Source organism: Oryza sativa, chromosome 2 (genome assembly GCF_034140825.1).
Source record: "Oryza sativa Japonica Group chromosome 2, ASM3414082v1".
Classification (NCBI taxonomy): domain Eukaryota; kingdom Viridiplantae; phylum Streptophyta; class Magnoliopsida; order Poales; family Poaceae; genus Oryza; species Oryza sativa.
The window spans coordinates 35,996,865-36,011,856 of record NC_089036.1 but is presented as its reverse complement, the minus strand read 5'-3'; the positions used below and the strand labels follow the sequence as shown (position 1 = coordinate 36,011,856).

The window sequence follows — 14,992 nt, the reverse complement described above, 5'->3', positions numbered from 1 at the left end:
CTTGAGATTGGCAAGTGAGACATGACAAGTAGCAGGAGCAGAATGAAAGGGACCAGGTGCTGCTTGGAGAACCTCCTCATGGCATAAGTCTCTAGTTTGTGTGTGTGTGTGTGTGTGAGAGAGAGAGAGAGGGAGTCAGAGAGGGGCAAGGATGAGAGGGTTTTAATATGGATTTTAGGCAGGCCAGTGTCAATGTCATGTTCCTGTAGGGAGGAGACAGGAGTGACAACAAGTAGAGCTCATGATCCTCCATCCTATGGTCCAGTTAACTCTGCATATTAGATGATGATGTGTTTGGATCACTGATAATTTGGCATGTGGAGCCCACCTTTTTTTTTTCATATGGACTCAATGCGATATAGGCTGTGTTTAGTTGGATCAAAAGTTTGGATTTTGGTTAAAATTGGAGATGATGTGACTGAAAAGTTGTGTGTATATGACAGGTTGATGTGATGGAAAATGACTGAAGTTTGGATCCAAATTTTGGATCTAAAGACAGCCATAGTTCTTTTGGTCAGTTGAAACTTGCCTGATTTTTGTATAGACAAGTTATCTTTTCTCCAAGGAATCTATAGAAGGATTCATGAAACTCATGTCGAATAAAGAAATGGCTAGAGTGAACAGAGACTATTGACAATCTTGTCTGCTAGCCTGCTCATGCAAGCAAGCAAGCAACCGATGATTACCTTTGAAAAAGTGACATCTTCTGCCTCTGTTAACCAATAACCACCCTACCATTAGACTTTCAATGCATGTTAGCTAAAGCTAAATTAGAGTATCAATATCTTCCCGAGCATGGATTCCATCTGCTGAAAATCACAAAAAAGGGTGTTCAGTGATCTTTTTAAAGACTGCAGGGACCAAAACATAAATGTATCAACTAAAAAAAATGGCTTCATTTCATGAACTATGTAGTAACTGTGGGCACCCGAACAATGTATCGTCCAGTGTAATTTGTGACCACTACATAATTTTGGATGAGTGGGATCCATATACGTATAAATAGACACTCATACCTCAATGTACCCATGATCACAATTTAACACCATTCGATATAAAATCCACAATGCCGAATAATGAACAAAGGAGATATTGTTTGGACTCAGCGTGCCAGTCAACTACAGCCTGAGACATGCCCGTCAAACCACAAGAGACATCTGATAAAATTGGATCCCACTCATCCAAAATTATGTAGTGGTCACAAATTGCACTGGACGATATAATGTTCGGGTGCCCACAGTAACATTAATGAACAGGTTTATGAATGCACAGTTGAAGCTTGATCGTTTACCACTTCATCCAGCTCTTTGGAATGTTGGGACTAGTCACCATGCATTTCAGCAGGAAAACATCAATATCTTTGCAAGTGACATGTCAAATTGCTAATCCAATTCCCAGCAAAAAAAAAGTTACTCCAGTTGATGTATGTTCTGTCAATAGCGCGTGACAGCACTGCTGGTTTCATTAATAACGCCACACGAAGCAAGCAGATTTTAAGAGCAATTTAATATAAGCAACCAATTTACTGTTGATTAACAATTGCTGCTTTAGCTGGAGATTGACTGGAATTCTACTAACCATACACGGACTTATTAATATGGATGCTCACCTATAGATGACATCCAGTGATGCTATGTGTACACCTCATGCTTTGGTGTGAGAATAAATGTCCATGAGCAGCTGCAGGAGCAGGATGGCTGCAATTTACCTGATACAGTGCTTCGCAAGTGTAAAATTTTAAATTTAACAGCTGCAAGCATAAGAATTCAAACCTTCATTGATATCAGTTTTGCTTTTTACCTGCATGAGTGATGTAGCACTAGGTCCTGACACAGTTTTGATGCTGCCACAGTTTTCTGCAAAGTTTGTGGAAGCTTCTCCCAGCAGTATTGCTGCAAAGTCCAACAAGGTTTAAGCACATGATCCAATGCTTGACTAAAGTAGGTGATGGCTCTAACTAGTCTTAAGTACAGCTTGATACTCCCTCCGTCCCATAATAGATGACGTTTTTGACTTTTTATTTGCAACGTTTGACCATTCGTTTTATTTGAAAAATTAGTGTAAATATAAAAAAAGATAAGTCATATGTAAAGTACTTTTGATAATAAAGCAATTGACAAATAAAATAAATAATAATTCCAAATTTTTTTAATAAGACGAATAATCAAACATTGACAAACAAAAACTCAAAAAGACAAGTAATATGGGACGGAGGTAGTAACTCATAACAGTATAATATGTGGTAATATAGAATCATAGGCTACTGAAAAAGAGTACAAAATGAATGATGATTTTATTCGGAAGTATAAAACCAGACAGTAATACATGATATTGATGTCGGGTGAACGCAAAATTTCCTTTTTCACACCGTCGAAAAGTTACATCTTTCACATATACTCAACACAGATTTGCCACTGTTCAACAAACTGAAAGTGGCTCTTTATCTCACATACTTTCACAGACAAATCCAAGCAGCTCTCTTGGCAAAATGAACAGACAAAGTGTCATGTACTAGCTTCTGCAGCAAGTGTAGCTCTGACTCCATCTTGAAATGAAATTGGCTTGATACCAAGCATTTGGGTTAGTTTGGTGATATCCATGGATATGTCTGGTGGAGAAGCTACACCCCGGTCAACCTGGATAATAAATAGTAAAGAGTCATAGCAATGCATAGTACCTAAACTGAACTCATCGATCAAGCAACAAATCAATAAATTAGGAAAGGCTAGTTCCACTTGTGTTGCAAACATCATAACTGTAAATTGTACTACCTCCGTTTTTTAATAGATGACGCCGTTGACTTTTTCCCCACATATTTGATCATTCGTCTTATTAAAAAAATTATGCAAATGTATAAGATATAAATCACACTTAAAGTACTATGAGTAATAAAACAACTCATAACAAAATAAATTATAATTATGTAAATTTTTTGAATAAGACGAATGGTTAAACATGTGAGAAAAAGTCAACGGCGTCATCTATTAAAAAACGGAGGGAGTATCTAAATACTAATATGTCTTTCGACGGTGAGTTGGTGACAAGCAAATATGCATTCTTGATTACTGTGACCCACGGAGAAGATTAATACCGATGAAGCAGATACAGATTTGATTATAGAATGACTATATCCACGAACATCAGCAACAGATTCAGCCATCTGCAGTCTTGAGACTCTATCTGGTCCACCGACATTCAGGAGTACTTGAACAGCTTTACCATCTGCAGCATGTGCTTTGATGTCAGTACCTCAGCATCAATGGAGCCAATAAATGAGAAATAGTCGTTCCTCGAGAGGCAAAAATAATGATTTTAAAAATTGTCAAATAAAAAGACAATAACATCACTATGTGGTAACCTTTTTATACCTGCTAACCATGATTTTGTCAAAGACAACACTACATCCACCATATCTTTTACATAAACAGGACACCGGAACTCATCATTAAAGAATTGAACTTGTTGGCCTTGTGAAAGAACACTATCCATCCACTGCATACAGAGGAAGAACTTTTTTAGTTAGACAATCCAATCTATGAGGTGTAGTTCTTATTTCTAAACAACTATGATAAGACTAAAAGTTTAACTTGCTTTAAGGAGGAAGTATTGTAGCTGCTGCAGATTAGTCATTTAACCATACCTGAATTGGAAGAGATTTTGCCACAGGAGAAATTGTTTGTGGCCCATAAATAATACTGCTTCTCAAGATTGCATAGTTTGAGCATTGTTCAATAATAAACTTCTCTGCAGCAACTTTAGATTTTCCGTACATGTTCACTGGCAAGGTCTCATCATCCTCTTTGTAGAAGGATTTTACTCCCTCGTAAACTGGTACCACAAGAGAGTGACTTGGTAAGATCAAAAGAAGGAATTTCCTACACTTGCTGGTTACTATATAGACCACAAATGCATAAATTAGCAAGTAACCTATAAACTCTGGGTTTTCATAAGATCCTCGGTTGTCTCTAGCTAGGCTTTTAAACGAAAAAAATGAATGCCTGCAGAAGAGTTTCGATAGCGTCAGATTATCAAGGATGAGAGTTGAGAGAGCAGTGCACCTTGATCTGTTGAGAGATGGATAAGAAGAGTGTTGTCATTCCCAAAGCTTAACAACCAAGTGACAAGTGATGAAGGTACATTAGTAGCCATAGCAGCAGCAGGATCCGTTTCGCATTGCCGAGGTACCGAGATTGCAGCACAGTTCACAATCACATGCGGCTGAACATGGTAATTAAACTCATTTAGAAGAGAATTTAGACTATTTACCATCAAATTCGCGTGCCTCAACTTTTTTACCACCCAATCCGCATGCCCTCTATAATATATCATTAGGACTGTTAATTAGTCTATTTGGTACCACTTTATCTATTTTTTTCGTATTTCTCTTTTCTTAACTCTATTTGTATATTTTTCAAGATTTATGGACGTTTTTGCCCCCGGGCCCACCTGTCAGATCCAAAAGAGAGATATTTCTCCGTATCGATCGATCCCTCCAGGCAACGCCCCCGACCGGCATCGGCGCCATCGACCGCGACCACCCCGCCGCCGATCGCCGCCGCCGCCACTTGCCTCAGCTCTCCGCCCCACCACCGAGCGCCGCCCCCAGCTTGCCGCCCCCGAGCGGCGCCGCCCCACCACCCCGCCGCAGAACGCTGCCACCGCCAGGGTGCGCAAGCTCGCCGCCCCAATCGCCGAGCGCTGCCGCCGCCGCAGCTGACTCGACGCCACTCCGCCCCAACCGCCGAGCGCCACCACCCCGCCGAGTGCCGGCGGCGCCACTGTGCGCCCCCGCCGCCCCAACTCGACGGCCCCACTGCACGATCTGTGGCGCTGTGGCTACACAAACATCACTGTGTTAGTAGCTTTGCATGCATCGCTAGATGCTACCATGCCGATGAATCTTGTCACTCACTCACCATGCTGCTGCTAAAGCTAAAAAGCTTAGCTAGCTATGGAACATGGAAAACATGGCATGTTCTTGTGAAGGATTACTACGTTTCCATGCCATGTGCTGCCTAATAGCTGGGGCGGCTGGAGGTGCTGCCGCACAGTGCCGGCGGGGGTGGTGGGGCGGCGCTCGGTGGTGGCGCAGGGCAGCGGGTCGGTGGTGACGCGACGCCGAAGAAGCGTGTGGCGGCGGCGGTGGCGCTACGCCTGGAGGGAGCGAATCGATCTAGACCCAGAGTATCTCTCTTTGATCTGACAGGTGGGTCCAGGGTAAAAATGTCCACAAATCTTGAAAATATATACAAATAAAATTAAGAAAAGAAAAATACAGTAAAAATAGATAAAGTGTTACCAAATAGGCTAATTAGCAGTCCTAATGACATATTATAGAGGGCATACGGATTAGGTGGTAAAAAAATTAAGGAACGTGAATTTGATGGTAAATAGTCTAAATTCTCCATTTAGAAAAGGAATAAAGCGGTCTGTCTCATACATTATTTATTTAGTAATAAAGCACTTCAAGATTCCACCAAACTGGATACAGCAAAGGCGTTGTGTCAAGTGTTCCATCCTTTTGAAATATTAGCTCTAGAAAATTCTAAAATCTACACAATTTCATAAGACATTTGCAGGGATTTTCATAGGAAAGGAAACGATTCGATTCTCGCAGTAAGAACATATTACATTTTCCATGCTGCAAAGAGAGTGAAGTAGCAACGCACATTCTGACTAGCAGTAGCATCACAACTTGAAATGGGAAACGTAGAGCAGGTACCTGGCCGAAGGACTCGGAGACGGCGCGGAGGCCATCGCCGGAGCGGAGGTCTACTCTGAAGGCGCGAAGCCCGGGGAGCGCGTGCAGGAGCGGCTGCGGCGGGGTGTCGCGGTGGTGGGTGAAGGCGACGTCGACCTCGCCGCCGGCAGCGAGCGCGGCGAGGAGGTGCTGGCCCAGGTAGCCGCTGCCCCCGACGACGAGCACACGCTTCCTCTCCATCTCTGCTTCTGCTCTCCCCGCGAGAGATCTGCGAGTTGAGGATTCAGTTGGTACCCATTTTCTGCAAACCCCACGCGAAGGCGGAAACGTATTCTCAGAAGGCGGAAACGGCGACCTGTCAGAGTCAAAAAAGTCAAAACCCTCCCTGGATAGGGGAAAAATCCCAGCGAGTGATAATTGATTGATAAACCCTACTGCTTCTCGCCGCCGCCGCCGACGAGGACGCCGGTGGGATGGGGGGCGGGCCGAGGACGTTCCCGGGCGGGCTGTCGAAGTGGCAGCACAAGCGGATGCACGAGAAGCTCGCGAGGCACAAGGAGCGGGGGCTCCTCCGCCACGAGAAGCAGCTCTACCTCGCCCGCCTCCGCTCCGAGATCCGCGCCTCCCGCCTGCCCGCCGCCGGCGCCTCCCCTCCCGACGACGGCGACGGGCCCACCTCCTCGCGCGCCCACATCCGCGCCCTCGCCGACCGCTTCCTCTTGCCCGGCGCCGAGGATCTCTGGAACGAAGACGACGGGCCCATCCACCGCGCCGACCGGCCGCGGCCGCCGAGGAGGATCGTCTCCGTTGGCGGGAATGGCGGCGACCGCCGTAAGTTGGACTCTACAAAGCAGGAGCTACCGAGGGGTGGGAAGGAGCCGCGTCTGGCTGCGTTCAATCCTAGGAGGGATTTCCAGACGGCCGCGCCCTGGTGGTGGCAATGGAGCTCGTCTTCCGCCATTCCTTCGCGAACAAAGGAGGCATCCTTCTGTTTCTTCGGTCCCAAGAGATCCTACTCAGTGATGCCTCTGTTCCAGGCGCATCAGGAGTCCAGTGGTACATCGATGGTGCCGCTGATTGCTAGAGGTCTTGCCAGTGCTCGGATTGCTCCCTCGCAGTTGAATGGAGAGAGGTTCTACTCGTTCGCAGCAGGGCGATTTGGCAGGAAATTGAGGCCAGACTCCTCAGATGAGGATGATGAGGATATATCAACTGCGAAGAAGGATATGAGGTTTGCGAGGTTTGGAGCATCCAGTGAGGAGGAATCAGGATACGATGAATTGGAGGCGAGAAGTGCCATCAGGAAGAAATGGAGCAGTGCTGCTTTGAGGAACTGTGATATGAAGAAGGAGAGGAGAGCGCTCAAGTCCTATGAGGAAGAAAACAACGATCTCGCTGGTAGCTTCCGAGAGCTGCGAGAGGAGATAAAGAACAGGGAAGTGTTGGGTGCTGAGCGGAGGCGTTACGAGTCGAGGGGCGAATCTTTGTTTACCAATAAAAGGTTACACTTTAGTTTACCTTCTATTGCTGCCTATTTGCTCATGTAGTTTTGATTTATTTGTTCTGGAGCTTATTAGCTTTAGAACATCATATATGTATTGTTATTATGAACTTTTAGGCAAAACAACAAAAGAATTTGAAACATACCGATCATGGTATATGAACTAAGAAGTTGCTACACATAGTCTTCTTGGAGTTTCATTTTTTATGGCACTGATCTACAGCAAGAATTAACCATAATAAATAGAGAGTGTATTCCTCCTAGCATGCTCCGAAACAGAGATACTTACTATGTGATTAATAAGCCCTATTGTTTCGTTGACATCAGATTTGAGGAATGTGGTATCTCTCCCCTAACAGTAAAAGCACTCACTGATGCTGGATATGTACAGACTACCGTTGTGCAGGAAACAGCACTTCCTATGTGTCTTGAAGGTACTTTCTTTTTTTATTTTCATTCGAATATGTGCTACTAACAACACAAGTTTATACTGACCATGTTACTCACTTCAGTAGTTCCACACATACTACTTAGCAGTTAGCACCTTGTGGCACCATTTTATCTTTTGATTTATCTGAACATGTTACCACTGAAACCTTCAACAATCAAGAGGTTGCCCCTCACTCATCACTGTATGCATCCAGGCAAAGATGTTCTTGTCAAGGCTAAAACTGGAACTGGCAAAAGTGCAGCTTTTCTGGTAATACTATTTTGCAAGGAGATACTTTGAGATGTTTAGTTTTTATTGTTGGTTCCTTCAACCAATTTATTCATAAATGTATTGATAAACAGCTCCCTGCAATTGAATCAGTCTTGAATGCTATGAAGAGCCATACAAATCATCGAGTGTCTCCAATATTTTCGCTTATCCTTTGCCCTACAAGAGAGCTTGCCATCCAGCTCACAGCTGAGGCAAATGTTCTGTTGAAGTACCATCAAGGAATTGGTGTTCAATCTCTTATTGGTGGCACTAGATTCAAGCTAGATCAAAGACGTTTAGAATCTGATCCATGCCAGGTTTGTAATGTTTACTGACCTACTATAGATCAAGGTAATAGCTGCTGATGTTTGTCGTTTGTCTGAACTATATCTTGTGTTTTCCCCCTTGAAGATTTTAGTTGCTACACCTGGTAGACTGCTCGATCACATTGAGAACAAATCTTCATTCTCTGTTCGCTTGATGGGATTGAAGTTGCTTGTATTGGATGAAGCTGATCATTTGCTAGATTTGGGTTTCCGTACAGACATTGAAAAGATTGTTGATAGTTTGCCACGTCAAAGACAGACACTACTATTTTCTGCTACAATCCCAAAGGAGGTACTGTGATCAGCATGGGCAAAAGCACTAGTATTCTGTAAATTTTTGTCTATCTATTTCTGTATTGATTGACAACCACATGTCTGAATTTGCCAATGACAGGTTCGAAGGGTTTCACAGCTAGTTTTAAAAAGGGATCATGTTTTTGTTGATACAGTGGGCTTGGGAGCTGTTGAAACTCCTACTAAGGTCTATACTTTCCAGTTCTACTCTAGTATATTTAGTACTGCATATCAACTTAATCTTCGATTTTTCTCATCTGCAATGTGCTCATTTTTTCTGACTCCTGCAAGTACAGAAATGTGATGTGATCAATTTTCTTGGTTTGCATTACCTAGAGCATCTGTTAGCATTTATTTTAATGTGCCAATTAAAAGAGGTCCCATTGCATTATTGCATCTATGGAAGGGACTTCCATTAGCTCTGCATTGTTCAGCACTTTTGCTTTCCATGGATACACATACAGACATTCACATAAACAGATATCCTAGACCATACGTCTTTCTTGCCATTGTGTCGACCATTTGGATATTTGATACATTTGTACACTTTGTATAACATATAAACTATATTTCTAATGATTTTTAGCTCAAAAGTAAAATATTGCTGCGTAGTCTCTTTTTATCTTCTCCCATGGAAATAATTTTTCAGTTGCTTACTGATCCCTTGATATGTGGTTTTCTTGAGCTTAGGTGGAGCAGTTGTATCTCGTTATGCCACATGAGCTGCATTTTCATATGGTTTATCGCCTTCTCCGAGAACATATTGATCAGGAAGTGGACTATAAGGTGCTCTCATCCCTCTCTTTTGACCAGACAATTGATTAAGAATTAAAATATGATAAACTTACTTAGCCTTTCTCATTCCAGGTGATTGTTTTCTGCACAACTGCCATGGTGACTGAATTTATGTATATAATGCTTCGAGATTTGAAGCTAAATGTCCGAGAAATCCATTCAAGAAAGCCTCAGCTCTATAGAACTCGGATATCAGAAGAATTTCGAGATTCTAGTCGCTTGATTCTGGTGACCTCAGATGTTTCAACACGTGGAGTGAATTATCCAGGTGTCACCTTAGTCATTCAGGTAGTCTTTTTTCTTTTAAAAATGTAGTTGTGAAAGTTCAGGACAGAATTGCTACTTTGCTGAAGCAAAAGCAACTGCTGTAGTGGACCTCTCTGCAGCTGATTGTATGGCTGCTTCTTCACTGCAATTACTATTTTAACATATATACTATTTTGGTTTAGGTTGGTGTTCCTTCAGATAGAGAGCACTACATCCATCGACTTGGAAGGACCGGAAGAGAAGGTAAATCTGGTAAAGGGATTCTTTTGCTTGCGCCATGGGAAGAGTATTTCTTAAATGAGATACATGATCTCCCGGTGCAGAAGTCTCAAACACCAAACATTGACGAGGAGATGAAACGAAAGGTTCGAATGAGCTAATTTTAACTTGTCTATTCTGTTAGTGCAGCATGAGCTAGCATATTATCAGAGCTAGATATTATTAAATCACTACTGCTACTCGGGCATACAAGTCTTGTACCCCGCCAAATTTGCTACTTTGAGGCTGAACTACTGATAGGTGATAGCTAGTTTAAGCTCCTCTTTTTCTCTTTGTTTGCTTTGATACGTTCTTTTGGAGGAATATTTTTCTTACTTTTGCACAAAATAACCAGCATTCCTAGCACTATTGCTTTTGTCATGTTTCGTTTTTGCAGACTGCATTAGCCTCCATGCCATATTGTTTACTGTCTTTGATACGATTCGTTGTATTTAGGTTGAATGAGTAGAGACGTACTATGGTGTTCAAAAAACAGTTGATGTGAGCCTGGCACTAATTAGCCTGGGACTTATATATCGCTTATGGATAGGAGTCTAATCTAAAGATTCATAAGTTATAGCTAAATGCTGTTGCATAGATTTTGCACTAACCATGACATATGCTATGAACTATACCATTTTAGTTTCTGTTTGAACCATTGTTTGTACGAATAACCATTTTATCATTTTAAATTCCATTCTGTTAGTATAACCATTTTACACCGTCTATGGGGATTTGAGTAAATATAAGTAGGACATTTTCCCCCCTACAGCGGTGTGCATTCGTTGTCAATTGTATCTCCAGCTTGAACGAACATGCATGTTCCATTTGTAATGCAGGTTGATGGTTCAATAAAGATAGTTGATATGAGCATCAAGGAGGCAGCATATCACGCATGGCTTGGCTACTACAATTCAATAGGTGATGTTGGAAGAGACAAGACCATGCTTGTTGACCTAGCGAACAGGTTCTGTAAATCCATCGGTTTGGAAAAGCCTCCAGCACTGTACAGGAAAACTGCTCTGAAGATGGGCCTTAAGGATGTACCTGGGATTCGAATCAGGAAATAGCAATTGCATTTCTTTCCTTTTCTTTTACTGAAAGATGGCAGATAGATTGAGTGAGAGAGTAGTAGTATCTGTGCTGAACAATTATGGAGTAATATATATTTTTAAAATTTCTGAAAGGAGGCAAAGCCCTCCGTATAGGATGTGTCAAATTAAAGCCAGACGGACGGCAAGCTAGCTAGGAGTATGTGCATGGTCATGGCGCAGGCGCACCCTGAGCTGTGCCCTTGTGCCCTTGTGCCTCCTCCAATCCCAATCCAGACTCCAATCCAGAGTCGTCCTCCGTTTTGGAGACGGAGACGGATGATGAGTAGTTGCCCGTCGGTCTTCTCCTCGGCTCCTCCTCCTTATATAATGGAGGAGCTGACGTTCGCGTTCATACTATCCACCTCAAACAATAAGCGCAATAGCCCAATAAACTGTTACCCAATCCATCCATCACCTAAGCTACTTACACCACCACCATGAAGAATAAGAAGGGTAGTCGCCGCAACCGCAATGTAAGCCGCTTGCCTTTTCTTCTTTTTTTCATTTCTCTATTTACTTCTTGTATATTTCTATATTATTATTATTATTATTATTATTATTGTTGTTGTTGTTGTTGTTGTTGTTGTTGTTGTTGTTGTTGTTGTTGTTGTTGTTGTTGTTGTTGTTTCTTTGCATTTGTATGCCTGCCGTCTGCATGCATGCACGGTTTAATTTTGTTTCGCAATTATATTGATGCAGAAATCAGCAGCTCACAATAACCACCTACCAGTGGTGGATAGGTTCACCAAGCTTCCTGATGATGTCTTGCTCAACATCCTGGACCGCCTCAACACCCCCGACGCTGTCAGGACCTGCCTCCTCTCTAAGAGGACGATCCACCTCCGACATTTGCTCTCAAACTTAAACATTTCGCTTCATTTCTTTTTGCCCCATTATTATGGTTATTATACCACCTCCATGGATGCAATTCGGATTCACATGAACGCTGCTGTGTCTGATGCGACAGACAACATACTCAATTTCAGAAACCAAGAGATTCCCCTTCGCCAACTCAGCATAACCTTCTACCTCAACTACTATGATTGTCTCACGATTGGCAAAGCTGTTGCCCGAGCCATGGCCACCCACAAGCTCGACAGCGCTGAATTCATTATTTTGCCAGATAAGAAGCTACAATATTGCACTGTTGATGATCGCCGCCGCAATGGGAAGTAGCTGATGACATTTTTCTATGCCTGTACTGATGCATTTGCTGGCCTCACACGTCTCCACCTGCGCAACTTAAAGCTTGCTGAAACTGACATTCCCAACATCATCGCCACATGCAAACGGCTAGAGTATCTGCGTTTGTCCATGTGTCAAACAGAGGATAGTGTGTTGCAGCTGCAGGTGGAACACCCGCGGCTTGCTGAGCTTGATATCTCTAGTGCAGGCTTAGAACTAGTTGAGCTCAACTCCCTACCGAACCTCAAACGGTTGGTTTTTAGCCTGTGGCTCTGTCCCCAAGAACCCTTGTCTTTTGGCAACATCCCATTGCTTTCAAGCCTAAGCCTCACAAATGTAAGTATGAGATGGCAGAAGGTTATCAGATTAAGCCAGTTCCTTTCTAGTGCCCCCACCATTAGAGACCTGCACCTCAGCTTCCTAAGTGAAAAGGTAATTACTTTAACCACAGCAGCTTATTTGTTCCTCGTTCTCAACTTAATCTGCATCCTTCCATTATTACTTTGTATTGCAGATCTGGGTTCAGCCAGAGTGCCCGAAACTGTTGTCACCTGTTCTCCAGAATCTGCAAGTTCTGAATCTGGATGAACTCCCGGAAGGACGCGATATCGCTTGGACATGCTTCTTCCTCGAAGCTGCACCCTCTCTGAAGGAGGTATGCATCACAGTTTGGGACCATTGGTGTGATATGGAGACAGATAGTGTGGAACGGGAAGAACAGGGCTTCTGTGAAAAAACAAACGTGGAGTGGGAGTCATCTACACCTGATGGTTTCAGGCATTACAACCTGACTAAGCTAACCATCTATGGTTTCCAACCAAATGAGAATTTTATGGGATACATCAGGCACGTCATGGAAGCTGCAGTTAACCTAGAGGACATATCTTTATACGACAGGAAGGTGCTCGAGTGCTGTGAAGACTTGGATCCCAAGATCAAGGTTGCTCCGTCAGGGTATCCGGAGACCATCCAGGAGCAGGAGTTGTTGAAGAAGCAAATTACAGAGGGATTGGTGATGGCGTCACCTCATATAATTCACTTCCGGTCTTAAATCCTCAGCACAAAAATGTGATTTGTTGAGTAGCAATAATATATGCTGACCTTTTTTTTTTGCAATGAAATACTCTAGTTTCAAACGTTTCAAGGCATATGTAAGCATGCTATACAATAGTAATATGTTTGAATGTTCTGGCTTCCTTTTGTTTTTTTGTTGCAATGAAATATTTTCCCTTATCCTTTGCCCTACAACTAGAAGAGAGCTTGACATGCAGCTAAGAGCTGAGGCAACTGTTTTGTTGAAGTATCATAAAGGAATTAGGAATTTATTTGTGAGGCTAGGGGAGTAATATTGTCAACCCCCGATGCTGTCAGGACCTGCCTCCTTTCCAAGAGGACGATCCACCTCCGCCATTTGCTCTCAAATTTAGACATTTCGGTTGATTCCTTTGTGCCCCATTATTATGGTTATTATGCCACCTCCAAGGACGCAATTCAGATTCAGATGAACGCTGCTGTGTCTGATGCAACAGACAACATCCTCAATTTCAGAAACCAAGAGATTCCCCTTCGCCAACTCACCATATGCTTCTACCTCAAGTACTATGATTGTCTCACCATTGGCAAAACTGTTGCCCGAGCAATGGCCACCCACAGCCACAACCTCGACAGCGCTGAATTCAGTATTCTGACTGGTAAGCGGGCACAACATTGCTCTATCGACGATCTCCGCCACAATGGCAAGCAGCTCATGACATTTTTTGGTGCCTGTACTGATGCATTTGCCGGCCTTACGCGTCTCCACCTACGCAACTTAAGGCTTGCTGAAACTGACATTCTCAACATCATCGCCACATGCAAACGGCTAGAGTATCTGCGTTTGTCCATGTGTCAAACAGAGGATAGCGTGTTGCAGATGAAGTTTGAACACCCGCGGCTTGTTGAGCTTAATATCTCTAGTGCGGGCTTAGAACTAGTTGAGCTCAGCTCCCTACCAAACCTCAAACGCCTTGTTTTTAGTCTGTGGAACTGTCCCCAAGAACCCTTGTCTTTTGGCAACGTCCCGTTGCTTTCGAGCCTAAGCCTCACTGATGAAAGCATGAGATGGCAGAAGGTTATCAGGTTAAGTCAATTCCTTCCTAATGTCCTTTCCATAAGAGACCTGCACCTCAATTTCTTGAGCGAAAAGGTAATTACTTTAAGCAAGTCCTCAGCAGGTTATTTGTTCATCATTCTCAACTTAATCTGCATTCTTCCATTATTACTTTTATTGCAGATTTGGGTTCAGCCAGAGTGCCCGAAACTGCTTGCACATGTTCTTCGGAATCTGCAAGTTCTGAATCTGGATGAACTCCCTGAAGGATGTGATATCGCTTGGACACGCTTCTTTATTGAAGCTGCACCTGTCCTGAAGGAGCTATGCATAACAGTTTGGGACCATTGGTGTGAGATGGAGACAGACAGTGTGGAACGGGAAGCACAAGGCTTCTGTGACAAAACAGACGTGGAGTGGGAGTCATCTGCGCCTGATGGTTTTAGGCATTACAACCTGACGAAGCTCACAATCTATGGTTTCCAACCAAATGACAACTTCCTTGGATACATCAGGCACATCATGGAAGCTGCTGTTAACCTAGAGGATGTATCCCTGTACGACAGGAAGGTGCTCGAGTGCTGCGAAGACTTGGATCCCAAGATCAAGGTTGCTTCGACAGGGTATCCGGAGGCCATCCAGGAGCAGGAGTTGCTGAAGAAGCAAATTACAGAGGGATCGGTGATGGCGTCACCTCATATAATTCACTTCCGGTCTTAAATCCTTGGCACAAAAATGTGATTTGCTTAGTAGCAATAATATATGCTGACTTCGTTTTTTTT

At 43.3% G+C, this 14,992-nt stretch overlaps 4 protein-coding genes across 5 annotated transcripts; 3 read left to right on the top strand and 1 right to left on the bottom strand.

Moving 5' to 3' along the window:
- Positions 1 to 2,275: 2,275 nt before the first annotated feature.
- Positions 2,276 to 5,997, bottom strand: LOC4331215 (spore coat polysaccharide biosynthesis protein SpsK). 2 transcript variants are annotated; one of them, NM_001417103.1, is made up of 6 exons: positions 5,723 to 5,997; positions 4,059 to 4,218; positions 3,641 to 3,828; positions 3,369 to 3,492; positions 3,092 to 3,222; positions 2,276 to 2,636 (listed from the first exon to the last, which is right to left on the bottom strand). In NM_001417103.1, the coding sequence occupies exons 1-6, from the start codon at positions 5,939 to 5,941 to the stop codon at positions 2,505 to 2,507; spliced, it is 954 nt and encodes a 317-aa protein (NP_001404032.1). In that variant the 5' UTR covers positions 5,942 to 5,997; the 3' UTR covers positions 2,276 to 2,504. The 2 variants fall into 2 exon arrangements, with proteins under 2 accessions (NP_001404032.1, NP_001404033.1); NM_001417104.1 differs by lacking the exon at positions 4,059 to 4,218 and adding an exon at positions 3,928 to 3,998.
- A 104-nt stretch (positions 5,998 to 6,101) lies between these two features.
- LOC4331214 (DEAD-box ATP-dependent RNA helicase 48-like) lies at positions 6,102 to 11,069 on the top strand. The gene is made up of 10 exons (NM_001417102.1): positions 6,102 to 7,202; positions 7,530 to 7,636; positions 7,847 to 7,902; positions 7,995 to 8,219; positions 8,314 to 8,520; positions 8,623 to 8,709; positions 9,213 to 9,308; positions 9,390 to 9,605; positions 9,767 to 9,949; positions 10,682 to 11,069. Exons 1-10 carry the CDS (start codon positions 6,175 to 6,177, stop codon positions 10,910 to 10,912), a joined length of 2,436 nt encoding a protein of 811 aa, NP_001404031.1. The 5' UTR covers positions 6,102 to 6,174; the 3' UTR covers positions 10,913 to 11,069.
- A 135-nt stretch (positions 11,070 to 11,204) lies between these two features.
- On the top strand, positions 11,205 to 13,314 carry LOC107278546 (uncharacterized). The gene is made up of 3 exons (XM_066307407.1): positions 11,205 to 11,409; positions 11,636 to 12,553; positions 12,636 to 13,314. The coding sequence occupies exons 1-2, from the start codon at positions 11,374 to 11,376 to the stop codon at positions 12,110 to 12,112; spliced, it is 513 nt and encodes a 170-aa protein (XP_066163504.1). The 5' UTR covers positions 11,205 to 11,373; the 3' UTR covers positions 12,113 to 12,553; positions 12,636 to 13,314.
- LOC4331213 (uncharacterized) lies at positions 12,116 to 14,930 on the top strand. Its single transcript, XM_066307692.1, has 4 exons — positions 12,116 to 12,553; positions 12,636 to 13,075; positions 13,460 to 14,306; positions 14,394 to 14,930. Exons 1-4 carry the CDS (start codon positions 12,116 to 12,118, stop codon positions 14,928 to 14,930), a joined length of 2,262 nt encoding a protein of 753 aa, XP_066163789.1.
- The last annotated feature ends 62 nt before the right edge of the window (positions 14,931 to 14,992 follow it).

What these genes read in the sequence shown, in the direction of transcription:
- LOC4331213 (XM_066307692.1), top strand. Translation starts at nt 12,116, where the DNA reads ATGACATTTTTCTATGCCTGTACTGATGCATTTGCTGGCCTCACACGT. An exon ending in TCAGCTTCCTAAGTGAAAAG is followed by an intron (nt 12,554 to 12,635) that starts GTAATTACTTTA and finishes TTTGTATTGCAG; the next exon opens with ATCTGGGTTCAGCCAGAGTG. An exon ending in TCAATTTCTTGAGCGAAAAG is followed by an intron (nt 14,307 to 14,393) that starts GTAATTACTTTA and finishes CTTTTATTGCAG; the next exon opens with ATTTGGGTTCAGCCAGAGTG.
- LOC4331214 (NM_001417102.1), top strand. Translation starts at nt 6,175, where the DNA reads ATGGGGGGCGGGCCGAGGACGTTCCCGGGCGGGCTGTCGAAGTGGCAG. An exon ending in TCTTTGTTTACCAATAAAAG is followed by an intron (nt 7,203 to 7,529) that starts GTTACACTTTAG and finishes CGTTGACATCAG; the next exon opens with ATTTGAGGAATGTGGTATCT. An exon ending in TAGAATCTGATCCATGCCAG is followed by an intron (nt 8,220 to 8,313) that starts GTTTGTAATGTT and finishes TCCCCCTTGAAG; the next exon opens with ATTTTAGTTGCTACACCTGG.
- LOC4331215 (NM_001417103.1), bottom strand. Translation starts at nt 5,941, where the DNA reads ATGGAGAGGAAGCGTGTGCTCGTCGTCGGGGGCAGCGGCTACCTGGGC. An exon ending in GACAAAATCATGGTTAGCAG is followed by an intron (nt 3,223 to 3,368) that starts GTATAAAAAGGT and finishes CACATGCTGCAG; the next exon opens with ATGGTAAAGCTGTTCAAGTA. An exon ending in AATCTGTATCTGCTTCATCG is followed by an intron (nt 2,637 to 3,091) that starts GTATTAATCTTC and finishes TTTATTATCCAG; the next exon opens with GTTGACCGGGGTGTAGCTTC.
- LOC107278546 (XM_066307407.1), top strand. Translation starts at nt 11,374, where the DNA reads ATGAAGAATAAGAAGGGTAGTCGCCGCAACCGCAAT. An exon ending in GTAGTCGCCGCAACCGCAAT is followed by an intron (nt 11,410 to 11,635) that starts GTAAGCCGCTTG and finishes ATATTGATGCAG; the next exon opens with AAATCAGCAGCTCACAATAA.